This window comes from Crassostrea angulata, chromosome 1, assembly GCF_025612915.1.
Source record: "Crassostrea angulata isolate pt1a10 chromosome 1, ASM2561291v2, whole genome shotgun sequence".
NCBI lineage: Eukaryota > Metazoa > Mollusca > Bivalvia > Ostreida > Ostreidae > Magallana > Magallana angulata.
In genome coordinates this window covers 43,654,339-43,681,110 of record NC_069111.1, presented here as the reverse complement: position 1 = coordinate 43,681,110, position 26,772 = coordinate 43,654,339, and the positions used below count along the sequence as shown (strand labels likewise).

Below are 26,772 nucleotides of genomic sequence, written 5' to 3'. Positions count from 1 at the left end.
TAAAAGACTTTAGAGCCCTTTAGGTCCCTTATTTGAGGGGCCAGCCCCTTTTTCCTGATATCAGCAGAAAGGTCTTGTAAATATAAACTTGTTTTACATTACATGTTTTAACAAAATATTTTCCAGAAAAGAGATAAAGAGAGAAAAGCACAAAAAATTACGACGCTTTTTTAATGTCAATTTTCGAGCCATAGCGAGCTTTGGCGCCAGTAGTGCTAAACATACAAAACAACAATCATGCAAAACTTCAATCTTTCGTTTACCAACCGTAGAAATTTGAGCTCAAAATCTCTTTTAGTTTAGGAGAACGGCCGCAGACAAAATACCCATATAAAAAATAGAAAAATCTCAATATCTCCAAAACGGATGTGACGTCATCAGTGCAAAAAATTTGCTATCAACTTCAGACCACTATCTATCACATCTGAAAATTTGATGGAGATCAGTTGAGCCGTTTCTGAGAAATCGCGTGCACAAAAATGGGAAGAAAAAAAAAGAATAAAAATAATAGGGAAAAAGAAACCGAAGAATAACAATAAGGTCTTCCGTTGGAAACGGAAGACCTTAATAAGAAAAGTGAAAAAGAAACAATAGAATAATAGAAGGGTCTTCCGCTGAAGACGGAAGACCCTAATAATAAGAAAAGTGAAAAAGAAACAATAGAATAATAGTAGGGTCTTCCGTTGAAGACGGAAGACCCTAAAAAAAGGGGGTGCATTTTAAAAAATCTTCTTCTCAAGAACTACTGAGGCAAATTCAACGTAATCTAGCATGAATAATCCTTATGGGAAGGAAAATATAAATTGCAAATATTATGAGCTCATGCAATAAACTCATGTGAACAAAATACTCAAACCCGGCAAAATTTTGAGCTCATCTTGCTTATAATTCTACGATTGACGTTGAAATTTTGGTTGATCATTAGAAATTCTATATGAATTAGAGTATGTTAAATACTTGTACACAAAAAATTAAAGAATGATATGCTGTATATAACTACTCTCTAGGGCCCCCTCTTTTTACAATGAATAATGTGAAATGTGAGTGAATAAAAACGACATCGTTAAAACAGTTTCCATAGTTCTGACACATTTCTATTGCGGGGATAAAAGAATTATCGCTATTCCTAAGAAAATATTACAGCGGAAAATTATCCTCGTTTGTAGCCATTTGTTATTTTTGAATAAAAATGAAAATAATGGGTGGTCCATAGTAAATAAGAGTGATGTGCCTGTCAATACGGTAACATTGATTTTTATAGCTCTTTAACATGTCACGTGACAACATTTTTCATTCGAGTGTATTCATCAATCAAGTGTGATTAAAGTTATAAAAATCACGAGTTTCGCGAGGTAAACAACAGTCATATAATTATAATGGAGAAGACAAATTAAACTGTTGAATATTTTTAATTTGAGAAATTAAACGCATTGAGGTGCAATTTTCTTCTTCACAATATACATGTAGGATTTTTTGATAAAATACAATAACTATTATATTTTTAAAAAATACAATAACTAGTAAGTAGTTGAGGAAGAAAATGTACCTATATGCTCTTATATATTTTGATCGCTTTATTAAGTGGGGGAGGGGGCAGAACGAGAATACAGGGAATTAGAAGTTATATAACAGTGTACCCCTACCAAAATATTTAGTTCTATATCTTGCGTAGGATTTTCTTATTCTGTTTAAAAACAGTATTTCATGAAGGTACAATGTCAAAGATTACGTGTATGCAAAAATAAGTGTAAAATTCGAATACTTTACAATATTTATTTTTTTGTTATTCTACCGAGGGCCATATGGCACAATATCTTTTGAACGCCCATTGTTGCTCAGGTGAGCGATGTGGCCCCATGGGCCTCTTGTTACTTATGCAGCTGCCCAAATTCTTGCTCTTACCATATTTATAAGAATTAAACAAACAAATATAATTGAAAATAATTGGCTTTTAGATCGTTTGCATTTTTTCTTTTTTTCTTACCAAGCAAACGGATGTGGTGGCCAGGGAACTTGGTCAGTTTATGACAGCCAGTGCTACAGTTGCATAGCTTATGCTGCTCCTTGGCAAACTGCCAGAGCATCGTGTCAGCAATTAGGGGGTGATCTTGTTACTATCAATAATGCAGGGACACAGTCTTTTTTGGAACGTACGGAAACATTTTGATTTACTGAATTGATGGTTTTGTAATTCAGCGCTATCACGTCTTTCTAATAATGTTTTCACTAAATTGATCTAATCAAGATATACAAAAAATGAATTTGTTGAACTATTCTTGATTATTTGAAGTACAGCTAAGTACATAGAAGCGTTTAATAGGGGTTAACTCCAGAAAAGTTTCTACGTAATGTTTTGACTGACCTTTGTCCAATCAGATCGTAGCTGCGCAGAGTTAAGACATTGCCGCACGTGACTTGAATGAGAGAGAGAGAGAGAGAGTGAATTAAGTAAATTATAAGTGATGCCGATGAAGAAATCACCATTATGGGCAAACAAATTAATTAAAGTCTACATATGAAAATTACATGTATGTCCTACATTGGTATAACTTTAAAGCGTATTAAAGAACGACTGTGAAAATTTCTTTGGCCGTGGACAACATGCAGTGTCTTCATACATGTAGATGTATAAGTATGACGTAACTAACCAACTTAATTTCCTGGCAAAGAGTCCGAGAATACGGGCATTAAATATTTTGAAATGCAAACGAATGATTACTTATGAATTTAGATGTAGTGAAAAGGAAAGGCAACGCAGGCGGATGCTTAGTGGAAAAAAACAATGGCGGACAAATTCGACCTTAGGTAAAGAATGTTTTACACTGAGTAGCCATGAAGAAAGTTTTTATAGAAAGTAAATTTACAACCTATATTTAATTCCAGGAAGATTCGTCATACTTTGATTAGAATACTAACGGTAACACTTGTAATGAAAACAGTTTCTTAAATATTCGTACAGTCTTCGATGTTTGATATTACCTCATCCCATTATCTATATAATGACATCGTTGTTCCCCGGTTAAAGAATTTCAAAACATTTACAAAGTTACATTGTACATAAAATAAGATATACTAAACCTTGACTTGTCACTTTATAACTATTGATAGATAGTTCGCTCATCTGCGTCACCTATAATTCCCTCTCTCTCTCTCTCTCTCTCTCTCTCTCTCTCTCTCTCTCTCTCTCTCTCTCAAATTAAGTCACGAGCGGTAATGTCTCAACTCCGCCTTCTACGATCTGATTGGACAAAGGTCAGTCAAAACATTACGTAAAAACTTTTCTGGAGTTAACGCCTATTTAACGCTTCTATGTACTTCACTGTACTGCTTTTCAAAACTCCACGTTTGCGTTCTTTGTATTGCAGAACAACCAACAAATGTCGTGTTTTAGAATTTTTTTCAGTTTAGGGTTTGCTTAAAATAAAACTCTGACAAGAAGATATAGTGTTTGAACATTAAATAATGATATATTTTTAACGCCGTAACCAAATAGTTTATCATTACGTTTATCTTTTTTTTTATTGAAAAGAACTTTGCCCCAACACATACCACTGGATTGGACTGAACGATATAGCCAATGAAGGCACCTATGTATGGGTTAAGGATTCAACGGTTAGTACATTTAGTTTTGACATGGATGTCCTTTACAGCTCTAGTTATTTAAAAAAAAATCCATTGTCGACACATAATATGACATGTAAATGTAGTAATATATTAAGATGTGTAATCAATGAAGTGAAATACATGTAAATGTATTAATGAACATTTTCATTTCAACAACTTTCATTTTTGCAGCCAGTGTTTTATTCAAATTGGAACACAGGCGAGCCAAACAATTCAGGAGGGGATGAAGACTGTGTGCATACTTTGCAGAATACACATAAGTGGAATGATTTAAGTTGTACAGTTAGTTACTCTTACATCTGTCAGAAACCTCAAGGTAAGTCAATAAAAGTTCAAACTGATTATGCGTGCATTAACTTTTTAGGCACCAGCATTCAGGTAAGCGCAAACATGGCAACAAAACAACATAACAGCAAATATGAAATATCTAAATCATTTAAAAATGCAAAGCAATTAAATTCAAGTGAAATTTTATGTATTTGATAGCTACATATGCAAATATTCTTTAAAAGCCTTTGAAGTTTATTCCTTTTGGTATAAAATAAGTTTGTATTGTCCCTCTTTCAGTCATTATATCACTGAATTCAAAATTCACTGATCTTTCCGAAAATTCACTCACATTGTCTGACATTTTATGTACTTTGACTGTACCTCACTGTACCTTTTACTGACTTCTAGTGTACCCCACTGTACCCTACTGTTCATTTCTAATGACCAGCACTGTACCCAACTGTACGCCATTGTACAAGGCACTGACCAGCACCGAACCCCACTGTTCATAGCACTAACCAGTACTGTACACCCACCGTACCCCCTGTATATTAAATTTGAAAGATAAAATCTTTCTTAATATTTTCAGTATGATATTTTCCTCGATATTCAGTTATATGTAGCATTGACATAGAAAAGAGTTCAACAGACCGTTTAAATCATATTTATGTCTTATTTATTAATATTCATATTGAATCGTATAAGCACAAAATATTAATAGTTCTTAAAGTAATTTAATGAGAATAATTTAATGAGATAAAAATCCTAAATTTTTTAAATAGTTCTTAAAGTAATTTAATGAGAATAATTTAATGAGATAAAAATCATAAATTTTTATATTTTGAATCTGATTTTTAAAAATGCATAAATTTTATATAGGTTCATTTGTAAACTGGAGGTCATTGCTTTATAAGCATAAGAAAGTACACTTACTTAACCAGCCAGGTTATAGAATTATTTCGTTTAGTTTATGACAAGCCCTCGATTAATATGACCGGGCTGTTAATTCCTTGTGCTTCAGCCAATAAAAAACCAGCCAATTAACACGGAATCAACAAAATCCATAGTTGGGGCTTTTTTGTGTACAAATATCCAGATATAAGTGCACATTGGATCACAAAAGAAAAATTGTAGGATGGCACACAAATTCCTTGCCCATGAAATGATTTTTTTTTAAATATATTTTAAAATATCGAGTTCAAATTTTACATACCGATAATAACACCTACTACAATTACTACATGCATAGCGAATTCTTAACATGAACCTTTTTAGTGTCGTTTTTAACAGTAAAATTAATTTTAGCAAAAAAAATAAAAGATTCGAAATCAAGGAAGTTTTCTTAACTAACAGGCACGAAGCGTCGTTTTTAAAAGCAGAAGGGTGGGGCAGACTCTTGACAAAAGGGAAATCCACCAACCTCCCGCCATCCTAATCTGTGACAGAGGGTTGGATGTAGTACACATAAAACTTCAATTTTCTATGTTTGCAATGATTCGTTATTTTATTGATTTCTAATTATTAAGGAATATAGTTTAGCTAAGACATTTCCTGGAGATTAATTAAAGATTTGATTCCGAGAAAGTCAGATGTTGTGTTGTTCCTGTCAAGCTTCCATCGGGTGTAATGAAAAACATGTTGAGAAACATTTTTGCAACCTATCCATACCATTTCTGTTTTCTGGAAATTAATATTGAGACCAGATATATTTTTAAAGAAGTCTAATTCTCTTAGAAAACCATCAAACGTTAGGGGGGAACCATTTGAAATAGGGATGCATCGTCTACATATTGAGACAGCTTATATTCTACATAACCAATTTTAAGATCTTTTATGTCTTTATTATTTCAAATTATTATTCCAAGAATTTCTGCACAAATGAGAAAAAGATAGTACGTTATTGGATATCTTGTCTGCAGTCTCTTTAAGGATGTAACCTGGTATTAGTCAGTTCTGTAAAACACATGACTTTATTCCTTTATAAAATGTGTTAATCCATTTTTAACCTTATTACCAAAGTTATAAAATTTTGCTTAATGAATCCCCAAGAAATTGTGTCAAAAGTCTTTTCAAAACCTGAAAACATTAGAAGTCCACGAATTCGTTAATGATATGTATATTGATGATGTCATAAATTACTCAATGTTTTCTCCAATAAATATGCCTTAAATGAACCCAGTTTGGTCTCGGTTTATCAATTTATCTAAGTGCACTTTAATACGTTCTGCAATACACCCTGATGGTAATTTATAGACAACATTAAAAAGAGTAATAAAGGGTTTCCCAAATCTTTTATGTACAAGTAATCATACCAATTTGACTCGAATATTAATACATCCGCGGATCTAAAGAGGGGAGGGGACGAGGGGGTTCAAGTTTTTTAAAATTTACATTTTAACATAGATATCTTTCGGACCACTTCCCCTGAAAAAGGTTTCTGAATCCGCGAATGTAATAATGAATTGAAAGAAATAGAAACCCATTCTCTTTCTTGGAAGCAATCGGAAAAATTTCTATATTATTCAATGCACATTTTATCTAAAATATGCATTTTTAAAGTACTTATTTTCATTTTTGAATATTAAAACTGATAAAATATTGTTACATTGGGAAACAGTGCCGACAGTGTTTGTCAGTACCCTGTACAATGGGGAACAGTGCTGGTCAGTACCCCTACAGTGGCGTTTAGTGGGGTACAGTGCTGGTCAGTGGGCAGGTACAGTATTGTACAGTGGATTACAGTAGCTCTGTACAGTGGGGTACCATGGAATACAGAAGCTATGTAAAGTAGATATACAGTGGATATACAATATGTTTCAGTGATTAAACAGTAGATGTCAGACGATTGCAGTGAATTTTCGGAAATATCAGTAGTTTTGAATTCAGAAGTGTTTATTTACGCTCGTTATCTTTGACATGAACAACAGAAGGAACAGCCATAAAACATGCCATTAAGTGCTCTTCTGCATCTATATATAATAATATAATTATACTCCATCCGCGAATCCAAAGCTAATACGTTAATTCAAAGAAATTGCAATAGCAATCCTTGTCGTCATTCATTCTTTTGACTTAAAATACCTTGATGGACAGCAGGATTATTTGAAGATCTTGTACACTTCATTTAAAGTGGATCTCTAAACTTTAAAAAAAAAAATGTTAATTCTAAGAAAGATATCAATGACACTCGTTTTGAAGATATTTTATTAAGGTTAATAAACATATTATTTGCACTCATTTTGGTACATTAATGTTGTCTTAAGTATAATTGATGTTCATTTGGTGAATATTTGGGATTATAGCTTCTTGAAATAAATTGGTGTTAAATGGGATTTTTTTTCTGTACCATAGCAAGAATAAAAGCAACCTCGAAATGTATCATTGCATTGGGCTCATGGAGATTCTTTATGGTAATTAGGATCATTCGGGTTCATTGTGGTATCACTTAGGTTGGTTTGGATATCTTTGGACTATATTGAGTAATCATCGAGTAACACATGTTTAAATTACGTTGTAGTGTAGTTGAGATTTGGTTAAATAAACTCATTACGTATATCATTTATGCTTAATTTGTATCATTAGAGTACATAAAGTTCATTGAGGTATCATTGGGGTATCATTGGATTTCGATGAGGTATCATTAGAGTATTATTTGGGTATCATATATTGGAGTACATTGCAGTCATATCATTTGAGTATCATTGGAGTAAAAGAGACGTACACTTCGGCCAACGCGGTTTTCGTATTTAGTGCGAGTCTTCGTGGTGTTAAATTTATCCCGGTTTAGCACAGGTAACTCAGGTAAAACCATGCATCCTCGCGGTACAGCTTCTCACATTGTCCACACCGTTGCGGTATCGTGAAACCAGTCTCAGATGAAAACTGTTCTTGTTTTTAACGCGAGTGACCTCCCCCAATTTCTTCTTAATATGACTGAGAGGATTAATGAATATTAATTCATATTCCTTTATTTTATAGATGGAGTTGATTGTTACAATTTATTATTATTATAAAAAAAGTGGTGGAAATAAAATGAACGTGCAATTATGCTAATACAGAATTTTGTATACTATTTTGTATACTAGATAGCGTTAAATATTCAATCTTGGCACATTCATCGCTGACAACTATCGGTGATCAATTAATTTAATTAATTAATCAAAATCACCAAAATATCATATTTAGCCTCAGGAAAGGGGATACTAAATGGTGTTTCGTATACAATCTTTCATAATTAATTCTTACCTTCAAAACATACCTTACAACCGGTCATTTTTCTTAAATACGTTTAAAGAATTTGTTTAATGAATAACAAAGTACATGTATATGTAAAATGTTTTAAAATGCACTCGCTTATCACCGCTGCGACCCGAGTTCGATCCACGTGATCGACAATAGTTGTATTTGAATGTGTATGATGGTCGCCCGCTTGGACATGTGGGTTTTTTTCCGGGTAATCGGCTTCCACAGACATCAATGACCCCCTCACACTAACATCCGTGCAAACGAAAGATATTAATATAAGTTGTAGAACTAGTTTATCAATCGTTGTATAAAGTAATGGTAATGTTAAAATCATGTGTATTTAAAAACTGACTTTCCCATCCGATTTGGCAAAAGTATGTACCATATATAATCCGTCGGATTGGATGGTCCTCACAACCCGACCCAATCCTTGGCTTTTTCATAAAATTTTAAATAGTAACTATTGTGCGTATATGGGAGCATTTCCTTTTCGACCCCTTTCGTCACAGTTAAAAACTAATTTTTATGTAAGGGCCTGTGCCGCTGCATAGAGCTTTTCGGAAGAAGAATTCGATATTCGATATGGAAACAACAATTTTATTATTTGAAATATGATTTGACTGTTTTGAATTAAATAAGAAAATATGTTTCATATTATGACTACAACTAATCCAGCGCTGGCCAATCCGTGAACCGAAAGCTTATGCCTGAATTTATAAAAATTGCTGTTCCGTTCTTCTATTCGTCCTTTTCTTCATTCGTTATTCTTTATACATTGATGGACAACATTATCATTTGATCAGTTAGATCGTATTTGAAATTATAGATATCGATGACTGCAATCCAGAGCCTTGTCAAAACAACGGAACCTGTACAGACCTGGTAAACGGCTTCCAATGTGATTGTGTGGCAGGATTCAATGGAGCAAATTGTGAAAACAGTGAGCAATATAGATTCATAATATGTTCGTCTATGCAAAAGACACAACAGGGATGTTTCTACAGATGTTTGTTTTAATAATTAAAACTATATATGATTTGTGCAGGCTAATCAAGTTAAATTAACTTAATTTAAAAAAAAAATTAACACAAACATTGCTAAAACCTTATACTTAATACTCCTCTTTCTCTCTTAGAATATTTTATAGTTCATTGACGCAAACCAAATACGAGAGCGACACTCCTTTGGGTACCTCCCAATTTTATTGCATCAAAAGCATTGACAAAATATTGAAGATCATTTTGTGTTGATTCTGTTCATGCAGCTGGTACTTGAAATTGTAGATATCGATGACTGCAAATCAGAGCCTTGTCAAAACAACGGAACCTGTACAGACCTGGTCAACGGCTACCAATGTAGTTGTGTTGCAGGATTCAATGGACCAAATTGTGAAAACAGTAAACACCATACCTGCATAATGAATTTGTTTCTGGGAATCCAGAAAACCTTCAATGTGTTACTTCATGAACATTTGATATTCGTGAAATATGGTGTCATTTTAATCATAAACATCCGAATAAGAATTGTTGAGAAAAAAATTCTGTTCATTCAGTTGGTACTTGAAATTGTAGATATCGATGACTGCAATCCAGAGCCTTGTCAAAACAACGGAACCTGTACAGACCTGGTCAACGACTACCTCTGTGATTGTGTTGCAGGATTCAATGGAACAAATTGTGACATCAGTAAGCACTATCAATGCGTTATATTTTCCTTTTATGCAAAAGACACAATACACGTGTCTCTAGAAATATTTGAACTAGATTTTAACTATTTCATTTTACTATTTGCTTTAAATTAAATGAACAAATGTTTCATAATATGACTGTTTACAAACCCTCCCTACCCCATACGCATTTTCATTCCGGTTCAAATTCCAGATATTTTTAACTTACTTACATATAAAAGAAGTTCCCAGCAATTTTGAGGGTAACAAAGCACATGGATTAGTGTTCATTATTTTAGTAGTATAGATATATTGAACGTTGTGTATTTCAGATATCGATGAGTGTGCATCTGAACCTTGTCAGAACAATGGAACTTGTATAGATGTGATCAATGATTACACATGTGCTTGTACTGTCGGTTTTAATGGAACGAACTGCACAATTGGTAAGTTGGAATATATTTTACTTCTTGTGAATGTATTCAACTAAGAACCAAGTTATTGTAATAATATTGTAAACAATGCAGTTGATTGAGAATACTTTACTTTTGAATCTTTGATCCAATGATAAACAAGAGCAAATACAAATCTAGTCTGTATATGACATGCATCAAAATCATAGACTAAAATTGTAGATAATCTCGTTTTGATTCTGTTCATGCATGCAGCTGGTACTTGAAATTGTAGATATCGATGACTGCAATCCAGAGCCTTGTCAAAACAACGGAACCTGTACAGACCTGGTCAACGACTACCAATGTAGTTGTGTTGCAGGATTCAATGGAACAAATTGTGAAAACAGTAATCACCATACCTGCATAATGAAATTGTTTCTGGGAATCCAGAAAACCTTCAATGTGTTACTTCATGAACATTTGATATTCGTGAAATATGGTGTCAGTTTCATCATAAACATCAGAATAAGAATTGTCGAGAAAAAAATTCTGTTCATTCAGTTGGTACTTGAAATTGTAGATATCGATGACTGCAATCCAGAGCCTTGTCAAAACAACGGAACCTGTACAGACCTGGTCAACGACTACCTCTGTGATTGTGTTGCAGGATTCAATGGAACAAATTGTGACATCAGTAAGCACTATCAATGCGTTATATTTTCCTTTTATGCAAAAGACACAATACATGTGTCTCTAGAAATATTTGAACTAGATTTTAACTATTTCATTTTACTATTTGCTTTAAATTAAATGAACAAATGTTTTATAATATGACTGTTTACAAACCCTCCCTACCCCATACGCATTTTCATTCCGGTTCAAATTCCAGATATTTTTAACTTACTTACATATAAAAGAAGTTCCCAGCAATTTTGAGGGTAACAAAGCACATGAATTAGTGTTCATTATTTTAGTAGTATAGATATATTGAACGTTGTGTATTTCAGATATCGATGAGTGTGCATCTGAACCTTGTCAGAACAATGGAACTTGTATAGATGTGATCAATGATTACACATGTGCTTGTATTGTCGGTTTTAATGGAGCGAACTGCACAATTGGTAAGTTGGAATATATTTTACTTCTTGTGAATGTTTTCAACTAAGAACCAAGTTATTGTAATAATATTGGAAACAATGCAGTTGATTGAGAATACTTTACTTTTGAATCTTTGATCCAATGATCAACAAGAGCAAATACAAATCTAGTCTGTATAGGACATGCATCAAAATCATAGACTAAAAATTGTAGATAATTTCGTTTTGATTCTGTTCATGCAGCTGGTACTTGAAATTGTAGATATCGATGACTGCAATCCAGAGCCTTGTCAAAACAACGGAACCTGTACAGACCTGGTCAATGACTACCAATGTAGTTGTGTTGCAGGATTCAATGGAACAAATTGTGACATCAGTAAGCACTATCAATGCATTATATTTTCCTTTTATGCAAAAGACACAATACACGTGTCTCTAGAAATATTTGAACTAGATTTTAATTATTGCATTTTACTTTTTGCTTTAAATTAAATCAAAAAATGTTTCATAATATGACTGTATACAAACTGTCCCTACCCCATACGCATTTTCATTCCGGTTCAAATTCCAGATATTTTTAACTTACTTACATATAAAAGAAAGTTCCCAGCAATTTTGAGGGTAACAAAGCACATGAATTAGTGTTCATTATTTTAGTAGTATAGATATATTGAACGTTGTGTATTTCAGATATCGATGAGTGTGCATCTGAACCTTGTCAGAACAATGGAACTTGTATAGATCTGATCAATGATTACACATGTGCTTGTACTGTCGGTTTTAATGGAGCGAACTGCACAATTGGTAAGTTGGAATATATTTTACTTCTTGTGAATGTTTTCAACTAAGAACCAAGTTATTGTAATAATATTGTAAACAATGCAGTTGATTGAGAATACGTTACTTTTGAATCTTTGATCCAATGATAAACAAGAGCAAATACAAATCTAGTCTGTATAGGACATGCATCAAAATCATAGACTAAAAATTGTAGATAATTTCGTTTTGATTCTGTTCATGCATGCAGCTGGTACTTGAAATTGTAGATATCGATGACTGCAATCCAGAGCCTTGTCAAAACAACGGAACCTGTACAGACCTGGTCAACGACTACCAATGTAGTTGTGATGCAGGATTCAATGGAACAAATTGTGAAAACAGTAATCACCATACCTGCATAATGAAATTGTTTCTAGGAATCCAGAAAACCTTCAATGTGTTCCTTCATGAACATTTGATATTCGTGAAATATGGTGTCATTTTCACCATAAACATCAGAATAAGAATTGTCGAGAAAAAAATTCTGTTCATTCAGTTGGTACTTGAAATTGTAGATATCGATGACTGCAATCCAGAGCCTTGTCAAAACAACGGAACCTGTACAGACCTGGTCAACGACTACCTCTGTGATTGTGTTGCAGGATTCAATGGAACAAATTGTGACATCAGTAAGCACTATCAATGCGTTATATTTTCCTTTCATGCAAAGGACACAATACACGTGTTTCTATAAATATTTGAACTAGATTTTAATTATTGCATTTTACTTTTTGCTTTAAATTAAATCAAAAAATGTTTCATAATATGACTGTTTACAAACTGTCCCTACCCCATACGCATTTTCATTCCGGTTCAAATTCCAGATATTTTTAACATACTTACATATAAAAAAAGTTCCCAGCAATTTTGAGGGTAACAAGGCACATGGATTAGTGTTCATTATTTTAGAAGTATAGATATATTGAACGTTGTGTATTTCAGATATCGATGAGTGTGCATCTGAACCTTGTCAGAACAATGGAACTTGTATAGATCTGATCAATGATTACACATGTGCTTGTACTGTCGGTTTTAATGGAACGAACTGCACAATTGGTAAGTTGGAATATATTTTACTTCTTGTGAATGATTTCAACTAAGCACCAAGCTATTGTAATAATAAAATAAACAATGCCGTTGATTGAGAATACTTTACTTTTGAATCTTTGATCCAATGATAAACAGGAATAAATTCAAATCTAGTCTGTATAGGACATGCATCAAAATCATAGACTAAAAATTGTAGATAATTTCGTTTTGATTCTGTTCATGCAGCTGGTACTTGAAATTGTAGATATCGATGACTGCAATCCAGAGCCTTGTCAAAACAACGGAACCTGTACAGACCTGGTCAACGACTACCACTGTGATTGTGTTGCAGGATTCAATGGAACAAATTGTGACATCAGTAAGCACTATCAATGCGTTATATTTTCCTTTTATGCAAAAGACACAATACACGTGTCTCTAGAAATATTTGAACTAGATTTTAATTATTTCATTTTACTTTTGCTTTAAATTAAATCAAAAAATGATTCATAATATGACTGTATACAAACTGTCCCTACCCCATACACTTTTTCATTACGGTTCAAATTCCAGATATTTTTAACTAACTAACCTATAAAAAAAGTTCCCAGCAATTTTGAGGGTTACAAAGCACATGGATTAGTGTTCATTATTTTAGTAGTATAGATATAATGAACGTTGTGTATTTCAGATATCGATGAGTGTGCATCTGAACCTTGTCAGAACAATGGAACTTGTATAGATCTGATCAATGATTACACATGTGCTTGTACTGTCGGTTTTAATGGAACGAACTGCACAATTGGTAAGTTGGAATATATTTTACTTCTTGTGAATGTTTTCAACTAAGAACCAAGCTATTGTAATAATATTGTAAACAATGCAGGTGATTGAGAATACTTTACTTTTGAATCTTTGATCCAATGATAAACAAGAGCAGATACAAATCTAGTCTGTATAGGACATGCATCAAAATCATAGACTAAAAATTGTAGATAATTTCGTTTTGATTCAGTTCATGCAGCTGGTACTTGAAATTGTAGATATCGATGACTGCAATCCAGAGCCTTGTCAAAACAACGGAACCTGTACAGACCTGGTCAACGACTACCTCTGTGATTGTGTTGCAGGATTCAATGGAACAAATTGTGACATCAGTAAGCACTATCAATGCGTTATATTTTCCTTTTATGCAAAAGACACAATACATGTGTCTCTAGAAATATTTGAACTAGATTTTAACTATTTCATTTTACTATTTGCTTTAAATTAAATGAACAAATGTTTCATAATATGACTGTTTACAAACCCTCCCTACCCCATACGCATTTTCATTCCGGTTCAAATTCCAGATATTTTTAACTTACTTACATATAAAAGAAGTTCCCAGCAATTTTGAGGGTAACAAAGCACATGAATTAGTGTTCATTATTTTAGTAGTATAGATATATTGAACGTTGTGTATTTCAGATATCGATGAGTGTGCATCTGAACCTTGTCAGAACAATGGAACTTGTATAGATGTGATCAATGATTACACATGTGCTTGTATTGTCGGTTTTAATGGAGCGAACTGCACAATTGGTAAGTTGGAATATATTTTACTTCTTGTGAATGTTTTCAACTAAGAACCAAGTTATTGTAATAATATTGGAAACAATGCAGTTGATTGAGAATACTTTACTTTTGAATCTTTGATCCAATGATCAACAAGAGCAAATACAAATCTAGTCTGTATAGGACATGCATCAAAATCATAGACTAAAAATTGTAGATAATTTCGTTTTGATTCTGTTCATGCAGCTGGTACTTGAAATTGTAGATATCGATGACTGCAATCCAGAGCCTTGTCAAAACAACGGAACCTGTACAGACCTGGTCAACGACTACCAATGTAGTTGTGATGCAGGATTCAATGGAACAAATTGTGAAAACAGTAATCACCATACCTGCATAATGAAATTGTTTCTGGGAATCCAGAAAACCTTCAATGTGTTCCTTCATGAACATTTGATATTCGTGAAATATGGTGTCATTTTCACCATAAACATCAGAATAAGAATTGTCGAGAAAAAAATTCTGTTCATTCAGTTGGTACTTGAAATTGTAGATATCGATGACTGCAATCCAGAGCCTTGTCAAAACAACGGAACCTGTACAGACCTGGTCAACGACTACCTCTGTGATTGTGTTGCAGGATTCAATGGAACAAATTGTGACATCAGTAAGCACTATCAATGCGTTATATTTTCCTTTCATGCAAAGGACACAATACACGTGTTTCTATAAATATTTGAACTAGATTTTAATTATTGCATTTTACTTTTTGCTTTAAATTAAATCAAAAAATGTTTCATAATATGACTGTTTACAAACTGTCCCTACCCCATACGCATTTTCATTCCAGTTCAAATTCCAGATATTTTTAACTTACTTACATATAAAAAAAAAATTCCAAGCAATTGAGGGTAACAAAGCACATGAATTAGTGTTCATTATTTTAGTAGTACAGATATATTGAACGTTGTGTATTTCAGATATCGATGAGTGTGCATCTGAACCTTGTCAGAACAATGGAACTTGTATAGATCTGATCAATGATTACACATGTGCTTGTACTGTCGGTTTTAATGGAGCGAACTGCACAATTGGTAAGTTGGAATATATTTTACTTCTTGTGAATGTTTTCAACTAAGAACCAAGTTATTGTAATAATATTGTAAACAATGCAGTTGATTGAGAATACTTTACTTTTGAATCTTTGATCCAATGATAAACAAGAGCAAATACAAATCTAGTCTGTATAGGACATGCATCAAAATCATAGACTCAAAATTGTAGATAATCTCGTTTTGATTCTGTTCATGCATGCAGCTGGTACTTGAAATTGTAGATATCGATGACTGCAATCCAGAGCCTTGTCAAAACAACGGAACCTGTACAGACCTGGTCAACGACTACCAATGTAGTTGTGTTGCAGGATTCAATGGAACAAATTGTGAAAACAGTAAACACCATACCTGCATAATGAATTTGTTTCTTGGAATCCAGAAAACCTTCAATGTGTTACTTCATGAACATTTGATTTTCGTGAAATATGGTGTCATTTTCATCATAAACATCAGAATAAGAATTGTCGAGAAAAAAAAATTCTGTTCATTCAGTTGGTACTTGAAATTGTAGATATCGATGACTGCAATCCAGAGCCTTGTCAAAACAACGGAACCTGTACAGACCTGGTCAACGACTACCACTGTGATTGTGTTGCAGGATTCAATGGAACAAATTGTGACATCAGTAAGCACTATCAATGCGTTATATTTTCCTTTCATGCAAAGGACACAATACACGTGTTTCTATAAATATTTGAACTAGATTTTAATTATTGCATTTTACTTTTTGCTTTAAATTAAATCAAAAAATGTTTCATAATATGACTGTTTACAAACTGTCCCTACCCCATACGCATTTTCATTCCGGTTCAAATTCCAGATATTTTTAACATACTTACATATAAAAAAAGTTCCCAGCAATTTTGAGGGTAACAAGGCACATGGATTAGTGTTCATTATTTTAGAAGTATAGATATATTGAACGTTGTGTATTTCAGATATCGATGAGTGTGCATCTGAACCTTGTCAGAACAATGGAACTTGTATAGATCTGATCAATGATTACACATGTGCTTGTACTGTCGGTTTTAATGGAACGAACTGCACAATTGGTAAGTTGGAATATATTTTACTTCTTGTGAATGATTTCAACTAAGCACCAAGCTATTGTAATAATAAAATAAACAATGCCGTTGATTGAGAATACTTTACTTTTGAATCTTTGATCCAATGATAAACAGGAATAAATTCAAATCTAGTCTGTATAGGACATGCATCAAAATCATAGACTAAAAATTGTAGATAATTTCGTTTTGATTCTGTTCATGCAGCTGGTACTTGAAATTGTAGATATCGATGACTGCAATCCAGAGCCTTGTCAAAACAACGGAACCTGTACAGACCTGGTCAACGACTACCACTGTGATTGTGTTGCAGGATTCAATGGAACAAATTGTGACATCAGTAAGCACTATCAATGCGTTATATTTTCCTTTTATGCAAAAGACACAATACACGTGTCTCTAGAAATATTTGAACTAGATTTTAATTATTTCATTTTACTTTTGCTTTAAATTAAATCAAAAAATGATTCATAATATGACTGTATACAAACTGTCCCTACCCCATACACTTTTTCATTACGGTTCAAATTCCAGATATTTTTAACTAACTAACCTATAAAAAAAGTTCCCAGCAATTTTGAGGGTTACAAAGCACATGGATTAGTGTTCATTATTTTAGTAGTATAGATATAATGAACGTTGTGTATTTCAGATATCGATGAGTGTGCATCTGAACCTTGTCAGAACAATGGAACTTGTATAGATCTGATCAATGATTACACATGTGCTTGTACTGTCGGTTTTAATGGAACGAACTGCACAATTGGTAAGTTGGAATATATTTTACTTCTTGTGAATGTTTTCAACTAAGAACCAAGCTATTGTAATAATATTGTAAACAATGCAGGTGATTGAGAATACTTTACTTTTGAATCTTTGATCCAATGATAAACAAGAGCAGATACAAATCTAGTCTGTATAGGACATGCATCAAAATCATAGACTAAAAATTGTAGATAATTTCGTTTTGATTCAGTTCATGCAGCTGGTACTTGAAATTGTAGATATCGATGACTGCAATCCAGAGCCTTGTCAAAACAACGGAACCTGTACAGACCTAGTCAACGACTACCAATGTAGTTGTGTTGCAGGATTCAATGGAACAAATTGTGAAAACAGTAAACACCTTACCTGCATAATGAATTTGTTTCGGGGAATCCAGAAAACCTTCAATGTGTTACTTCATAAACATTTGATTTTCGTGAAATATGGTGTCATTTTCATCATAAACATCAGTATAAGAATTGTCGAGAAAAAAAATTCTGTTCATTCAGTTGGTACTTGAAATTGTAGATATCGATGACTGCAATCCAGAGCCTTGTCAAAACAACGGAACCTGTACAGACCTGGTCAACGACTACCACTGTGATTGTGTTGCAGGATTCAATGGAACAAATTGTGACATCAGTAAGCACTATCAATGCGTTATATTTTCCTTTCATGCAAAAGACACAATACACGTGTCTCTATAAATATTTGAACTAGATTTTAAATATTTCATTTTACTTTTTGCTTTAAATTAAATGAAAAAATGTTTCATAATATGACTGTATACAAACTGTCCCTACCCCATTCGCATTTTCATTCCGGTTCAAATTCCAGATATTTTTAACTTACTTACATGTAATAAAAAGTTCCAAGCAATTTTGAGGGTAACAAAGCACATGAATTAGTGTTCATTATCTTACTAGTACAGATATATTGAACGTTGTGTATTTCAGATATCGATGAGTGTGCATCTGAACCTTGTCAGAACAATGGAACTTGTATAGATCTGATCAATGATTACACATGTGCTTGCACTGTCGGTTTTAATGGAACGAACTGCACAATTGGTAAGTTGGAATATATTTTACTTCTTGTGAATGATTTCAACTAAGCACCAAGCCATTGTAATAATAAAATAAACAATGCAGTTGAATGAGAATACTTTACTTTTGAATCTTTGATCAAATGATAAACAGGAATAAATTCAAATCTTGTCTGTATAGGACATGCATCAAAAATATAGACTAAAAATTGTAGATAATTTCGTTTTGATTCTGTTTATGCAGCTGGTACTTGAAATTGTAGATATCGATGACTGCAATCCAGAGCCTTGTCAAAACAACGGAACCTGTACAGACCTGGTCAACGACTACCACTGTGATTGTGTTGCAGGATTCAATGGAACAAATTGTGACATCAGTAAGCACTATCAATGCGTTATATTTTCCTTTTATGCAAAAGACACAATACACGTGTCTCTAGAAATATTTGAACTAGATTTTAATTATTGCATTTTACTATTTGCTTTAAATTAAATCAAAAAATGTTTCATAATATGACTGTATACAAACTGTCCCTACCCCAAACGCTTTTTCATTATGGTTCATATTCCAGATATTTTTAACTAACTAACCTATAATAAAAGTTCCCAGCAATTTTGAGGGTAACAAAGCACATGGATTAGTTTTCATTATTTTAGTAGTATAGATATATTGAACGTTGTGTATTTCAGATAGCGATGAGTGTGCATCTGAACCTTGTCAGAACAATGGAACTTGTATAGATCTGATCAATGATTACACATGTGCTTGTACTGTCGGTTTTAATGGAACGAACTGCACAATTGGTAAGTTGGAATATATTTACTTCTTGTGAATGTTTTCAACTAAGAACCAAGTTATTGTAATAATATTGTAAACAATGCAGTTGATTGAGAATACTTTAGTTTTGAATCTTTGATCCAATGATAAACAAGAGCAAATACAAATCTAGTCTGTATATGACATGCATCAAAATCATAGACTAAAAATTGTAGATAATTTCGTTTTGATTCTGTTCATGCATGCAGCTGGTACTTGAAATTGTAGATATCGATGACTGCAATCCAGAGCCTTGTCAAAACAACGGAACCTGTACAGACCTGGTCAACGACTACCACTGTGATTGTGTTGCAGGATTCAATGGAACAAATTGTGACATCAGTAAGCACTACCAATGCGTTATATTTTCCTTTTATGCAAAAGACATAATACACGTGTTATATAATTATTTGAACTAGATTTTAACTATTTGATTTTACTATTTGTTTTAAATTAAATGAAAAAATGTTTCATAATATGACTGTTTACAAACTGTCCCTACCCCAAACGCATTTTCTTTCCGGTTCAAATTCCAGATATTTTTAACTGACTTACATAAAAAAAAAAGTTTCAAGCAATTTTGAGGGTAACAAAGCACATGAATTAGTGTTCATTATCTTACTAGTATAGATATATTGAACGTTGTGTATTTCAGATATCGATGAGTGTGCATCTGAATCTTGTCAGAACAATGGAACTTGTATAGATCTGATCAATGATTACACATGTGCTTGTACTGTCGGTTTTAATGGAACGAACTGCACAATTGGTAAGTTGGAATATATTTTACTTCTTGTGAATGTTTTCAACTAAGAACCAAGTTATTGTAATAATATTGTAAACAATGCAGTTGATTGAGAATACTTTACTTTTGAATCTTTGATCCAATGATAAACAAGAGCAAATACAAATCTAGTCTGTATAGGACATGCATCAAAATCATAGACTAAAAATTGTAGATAATCTCGTTTTGATTCTGTTCATGCAAGCAGCTGGTACTTGAAATTGTAGATATCGATGACTGCAATCCAGAGCCTTGTCAAAACAACGGAACCTGTACAGACCTGGTCAACGACTACCAATGTAGTTGTGTTGCAGGATTCAATGGAACAAATTGTGAAAACAGTAAATACCATACCTGCATAATGAAATTGTTTCTGGGAATCCAGAAAACCTTCAATGTGTTACTTCATGAACATTTGATATTCGTGAAATATGGTGTCATTTTCATCATAAACATCAGAATAAGAATTGTCGAGAAAAAAATACTATTCATTCAGTTGGTACTTGAAATTGTAGATATCGATGACTGCAATCCAGAGCCTTGTCAAAACAACGGAACCTGTACAGACCTGGTCAACGACTACCACTGTGATTGTGTTGCAGGATTCAATGGAACAAATTGTGACATCAGTAAGCACTATCAATGCGTTATATTTTCCTTTCATGCAAAAGACACAATACACGTGTCTCTAGATATATTTGAACTAGATTTTAAATATTTGATTTTACTTTTTGCTTTAAATTAAATGAACAAATGTTTCATAATATGACTGTTTACAAACCCTCCCTACCCCATTTGCATTTTCATTCCGGTTCAAATTCCAGATATTTTTAACTTACTTACATATAAAAAAAATTCCAAGCAATTTTGAGGGTAACAAAGCACATGGATTAGTGTTCATTATTTTAGTAGTATAGATATATTGAACGTTGTGTATTTCAGATATCGATGAGTGTGCATCTAAACCTTATCAGAACAATGGAACTTGTATAGATCTGATCAATGATTACACATGTGCTTGTACTGTCGGTTTTAATGGAACGAACTGCACAATTGGTAAGTTGGAATATATTTACTTCTTGTGAATGTTTTCATTAAAGAACCAAGTTATTGTAATAATATTGTAAACAATGCAGTTGATTGAGATTACTTTACTTTTGAATCTTTGATCCAATGATAAACAAGAGCAAATACAAATCTAGTCCGTATAGGACATGCATCAAAATCATAGACTAAAAATTGTAGATAATCTTGTTTTGATTCTGTTCATACAAGCAGCTGGTACTTGAAATTGTAGATATCGATGACTGCAATCCAGAGCCTTGTCAAAACAACGGAACCTGTACAGACCTGGTCAACGACTACCAATGTAGTTGTGTTGCAGGATTCAATGGAACAAATTGTGAAAACAGTAAACACCATACCTGCATAATGAAATTGTTTCTGGGAATCCAGAAAACCTTCAATGTGTTACTTCATGAACATTTGATATTCGTGAAATATGGTGTCATTTTCATCATAAACATCAGAATAAGAATTGTCGAGAAAAAAATTCTATTCATTCAGTTGGTACTTGAAATTGTAGATATCGATGACTGCAATCCAGAGCCTTGTCAAAACAACGGAACCTGTACAGACCTGGTCAACGACTACCACTGTGATTGTGTTGCAGGATTCAATGGAACAAATTGTGACATCAGTTAGCACTATCAATGCGTTATATTTTCCTTTTATGCAAAAGACACAATACACGTGTTCTATAAATATTTGAACTAAATTTTAATAATTTGATTTTACTATTTGCTTTAAATTAAATTGAAAAATGTTTCATAATATGACTGTTTAAGAACTCTCCATACCCTATATGCATTTTCATTCCGGTTCAAATTCCAGAAATTTTTAACTTACTTACATATAAAAAAAGTTCCAAGCAATTTTGAGGGTAACAAAGCACATGGATTAGTGTTCATTATTTTAGTAGTATAGATATATTGAACGTTGTGTATTTCAGATATCGATGGGTGTGCATCTGAACCTTGTCAGAACAATGGAACTTGTATAGATCTGATCAATGATTACACATGTGCTTGTACTGTCGGTTTTAATGGAACGAACTGCACAATTGGTAAGTTTGAATATATATTTACTTCTTGTGAATGTTTCAACTAACAACCAAGTTATTGAAATAATATTGTAAACAATGCAGTTGATTGAAAATACTTTACTTTTGAATCTTTGATCCAATGATAAACAAGAGCAATTACAAATCTAGTTTGTATAGGACATGCATCAAAATCATAAACTAAAAATTGTAGATAATTTCGTTTTGATTCTGTTCATGCAGCTGGTACTTGAAATTGTAGATATCGATGACTGCAATCCAGAGCCTTGTCAAAACAACGGAACCTGTACAGACCTGGTCAACGACTACCACTGTGATTGTGTTGCAGGATTCAATGGAACAAATTGTGACATCAGTAAGCACTATCAATGCGTTATATTTTCCTTTTATGCAAAATACACAATACACGTGTCTCTAGAAATATTTGAACTAGATTTTGAATATTTCATTTTACTATTTGTTTTCAATTATATGAAAAAATGTTTCATAATATGACAGTTTACAAACTCTCCCTACCCCATTCGTGCATAATTGTTCCGGTTCAAATTCCAGATATTTTGTAACTTACTTACATATAAAAAAGTTGCAAGCAATTTGAGGGTAACAAAGCACATGATTTAGTGTTCATTATTTTAGTAGTATAGATATATTGAATGTTGTGTATTTCAGATATCGATGAGTGTGCATCTGAACCCTGTCAGAACAACGGATCTTGTATTGATCTGATCAATGGTTACCAATGTAACTGTACTAATATGTTTAATGGAATGACTTGCACAGATGGTAAATTAGAATTTTTTTTAATATAATGGTCAATGTTGTTGTTGAAAGTTAATGCTATTATAAATTAAAATAATTATAATATGTATCATCAATATTCAATTATAAACAAAAAAGGTTTTGTATGTATCAAATTTATGCCAGTTGATTGCACTAAAGAGACTTCAATTTTTACTTGTATTTTATGTTAAATTCAATTTTTTCATTATATTTTGTTTTATACCCACTGAAATGCACCAGTTACTTTGTCTTGTTTCTAATCCAGACGTCGATCTGTGCGCTTCCTCCCCATGTAAAAACAACGGAACCTGTACTAATTTGATCAATAGTTTCCAGTGTCAATGCCCTTTGGAATTTAATGGAACTACCTGCTCCATGGGTATAAAATTGTTTCATCCAAATAAGGATATTCTTCTACTAAAGATATTTCATTAACAATATTCAATTTACATAATATAATATGTAAAATATGTATAATATATGGGTCATTTTTATATAACTTTTGTTACTGGTGCGTATGAACATCTCAGGACTTGAAGCAAACATCAATTAATGACATTTTCTGATTATACTTGACAACTATTGTCTTAGAGTTAAAGCCATTGTTATTGATATTTTTTAATCACTCCAAGAACGCCTACATAAGAAAATAACAAATCACAAAACATCTTTTCATATAATATTAACATAAATAGATACTCAACACTAAGAGTACAGCTTAAAGCAATTTGATAAAAGATTTGGATGAAAGTTCAGACATATATGAAAACTTGTAACCTCTCTTTCTATATATTAAAACAAAAATCTTATTTCACGGAATATGTTACTACCAGTACATGAATATTGTGATGAGCTTGTATTATTTTATCATTTAGAGTCACTTTTAACGAAATTCACAATGGAATTGAAAATTGACGTAACAATATCAGAAGATTTGTCTTCAAGCACTGGTTATAACACCGTTAAAAGTAAAGTACATATTGCCGTAAGTATAATCAAACCATTGAATATATTCATTAATTATCCATCCATCTATATACATGTATCTATCTATCTACAGTTTTATCTATATAATTACAGTTAACAGACATTTATTCTACGATACCAGGATCAACAGTCGTTATAAACAGCATAAGGTACGTTTATTTCATGTTAAATTGTTATATACCACTATATTGATCGTAACGTAACTTTCTTTACGTTGAAGAATTCATTATTAATAACCGCTGACAGATGGCGGTCGGTTATGTGATATAAAAGTAAGTTATAAAAAGCCGTATATTTCATCGAAGCTTTTATAAACTCGACGCTTTGTTTACGCATCACTTTGAAGCCTTGCTCGGAGAGAGAGAGTGTATGGTTAAACGAGATATGAACAATAACAAAAAAAAAATGAATAATAAGTGAAATTTTGCATTTCAAACACTTTAATATAAAACAAATAAAATTCTACAAGAACGTTAAATGTTAGTTTGCGTTACGAACTGAGTACAGGACAATCTTGCTTTAAATTTGGAACATCTAACTTTAATTTTAACACCAGTGTGATATTTTTGAGTTGTTATATATATTTGTTTATTCAGTATGACTAGACAGGCAACCGAGAAAGGAAATAGGTGTTTTAATAGACGACATGCATTTTTTTATTTCAATTTTCTTAATTTGTTTTTTCGCCACCAAAACTAAAATCATCATTGGCGTTTACTTTAGAGTTTTAGCTTTTTCAAACCTTTTAGTAGTTATTATTACACTGTGTTTGAACTGTTAGCTGAATTATAATGTGATAACTGATAGAATTTTATCTGACACACTTTCAGTTTTAAAAGAAGCAGTGTACGATTGAAAAGTTCTTTGCCTAACACTAAGGGTGGTTCACTTCACTTTGAAATAATTTCTCAAATCATCACAATATTCAATTTAGTTGATTAAGTTAGATAGCATGATGCATAAGAAGTGTACGTGTTTTTCAAACTTATAAATTGTCATGAATTGTAACAATTCTCTGGCTCATCAGAAATAATCAGAAAACATGTAATAATAAGCCGTTATATTATTTCATAACTATCATCGTTCGAATTTTTATTATTTATTTCATTTTTTTTTTTTGTAAAGGAAGGGAAGTCTTATTGTTGACTTTGATCTCATTATTCCGGATGATCCTGTATCCAAGGTTCAGGTCGTGGACACTGTATATAAGCTACTGAACGGTCTAGCCTTTGTCAACTACTCCGGCGAGGTCGTCAACGTAACATCAGCATCGTTCAATTCGTCTGCTGGCACCGGTGAGAATGGAAATTAAAACCTGTATAGAGTGACATTTTTTTTTTTCAAATATTAAATCAAATCAGTAGGTAAATGTGAATCCCGTTTTCTTCAGTTATCATCACTAATTCCACTGACGGGTGTTCCATTATGAATTCCATGAACGTGTGTTTACCTAAATACAGGTGTCATGAGTTTAACAACTACACCGTGGCCTGCATGTAAGAACCTCTTTTATATATCGATAAGAGCAGAATGTTCATTATTCTGGGTTGTAAACTACTATTAATCCTGGTAATAAAGTTTACAAATAATCTTAATTATATTTGTTTTAGCGTATTTTTTCTCCGTTTTTCTCTTTTAATTATTAATATATTTATAAAAATTCTTAAAATTATTTTGACTAATTTTCAGTCCAATTATAAGTAAGTAATATAAAATTAAATCATTTAATTAATGAAACCAGTGAATTCCTCTACTTACATAATTATACAAATGTGCATAAAATATTTTTAAAGTGTCTGACTTTTTATTTATTATGAAGTATACTAAAAAATAATGAATCTTTTTACAACATGAAGTTGTTTATCTTGTAAAGAAAATTTGTTGCAGTTAGTACAAAATACCTATATTTCTTAATGACATACATGTATTTAATTTTAATGTTGAATTTTTCAGTTCTTGTATTTAATCTCATGAGTAAAAGTTGAATGAATGTGATGAGCTTTATATGTGTTTCTATTATGTTTGTGCTTTGCGTGTTTAATACTTACATTTCAAATTTGCTTTCATTTTATATGTTCTAATTTTATAATTTAGTAATTATCAATTCACACTCAAGAAATTGCATGTTTCTTTTATACCATAACGAGACTATTGCTTTATTTTCTTTTTGCAGATTGTATGAACTTTAAAGTTTGTATAAACCATTATTTATTTATGAACATACATGTCACTGTTTAGTTTAAAACTTTACTTTTTAAAAATCAAATCAAATAGGAATAAAATATAACGACATTCTTCTAAATATTTCTTTTCTATAATTTCAGACAGGGGGCAATCCTAATGCTGCACTGTGATCTAGGATTCAGATATAATATACATGTATTTGATGTTTTTATTATTTATATTTTAAAGTAGTGTACAATTCTATGTATTTTAAACTCATTTCTTTATTGAATTTGTTAATGACACTTGTTATTTGTAATAGAGTAATAAACTTTACACAGAAAGTCCTCTCTTACTTCGTTTTGCACAGAAATATTGGTATTATTTATGTATAGGTTTTGTCGTACCAGTAATTAAGAGGGCTGGAT

General features: G+C 32.3%; 1 protein-coding gene across 1 annotated transcript in view; it reads left to right on the top strand.

Moving 5' to 3' along the window:
- LOC128192544 (fibropellin-1-like) overlaps positions 1-26,682 on the top strand; it is a gene marked incomplete at its 5' end in the record, with an annotated part of 33,756 nt that extends 7,074 nt beyond the window's left edge. The window contains 31 exons of the mRNA XM_052865315.1: positions 1,989-2,150; positions 3,530-3,612; positions 3,796-3,940; positions 9,711-9,824; positions 10,138-10,251; positions 11,988-12,101; positions 12,344-12,457; positions 13,059-13,172; positions 13,411-13,524; positions 13,837-13,950; positions 14,968-15,081; positions 15,683-15,796; positions 16,039-16,152; positions 16,756-16,869; positions 17,108-17,221; positions 17,534-17,647; positions 17,886-17,999; positions 18,603-18,716; positions 18,955-19,068; positions 19,382-19,495; positions 20,520-20,633; positions 21,590-21,703; positions 22,304-22,417; positions 22,656-22,769; positions 23,084-23,197; positions 23,460-23,573; positions 24,070-24,179; positions 24,275-24,330; positions 25,307-25,476; positions 25,572-25,677; positions 25,871-26,682. Of these exons, the coding sequence (XP_052721275.1) occupies positions 1,989-2,150; positions 3,530-3,612; positions 3,796-3,940; positions 9,711-9,824; positions 10,138-10,251; positions 11,988-12,101; positions 12,344-12,457; positions 13,059-13,172; positions 13,411-13,524; positions 13,837-13,950; positions 14,968-15,081; positions 15,683-15,796; positions 16,039-16,152; positions 16,756-16,869; positions 17,108-17,221; positions 17,534-17,647; positions 17,886-17,999; positions 18,603-18,716; positions 18,955-19,068; positions 19,382-19,495; positions 20,520-20,633; positions 21,590-21,703; positions 22,304-22,417; positions 22,656-22,769; positions 23,084-23,197; positions 23,460-23,573; positions 24,070-24,179; positions 24,275-24,330; positions 25,307-25,476; positions 25,572-25,677; positions 25,871-25,889 (3,473 nt within the window). The remainder of the gene's footprint in view (positions 1-1,988; positions 2,151-3,529; positions 3,613-3,795; positions 3,941-9,710; positions 9,825-10,137; positions 10,252-11,987; positions 12,102-12,343; positions 12,458-13,058; positions 13,173-13,410; positions 13,525-13,836; positions 13,951-14,967; positions 15,082-15,682; positions 15,797-16,038; positions 16,153-16,755; positions 16,870-17,107; positions 17,222-17,533; positions 17,648-17,885; positions 18,000-18,602; positions 18,717-18,954; positions 19,069-19,381; positions 19,496-20,519; positions 20,634-21,589; positions 21,704-22,303; positions 22,418-22,655; positions 22,770-23,083; positions 23,198-23,459; positions 23,574-24,069; positions 24,180-24,274; positions 24,331-25,306; positions 25,477-25,571; positions 25,678-25,870) is intronic.
- Positions 26,683-26,772: the final 90 nt, after the last annotated feature.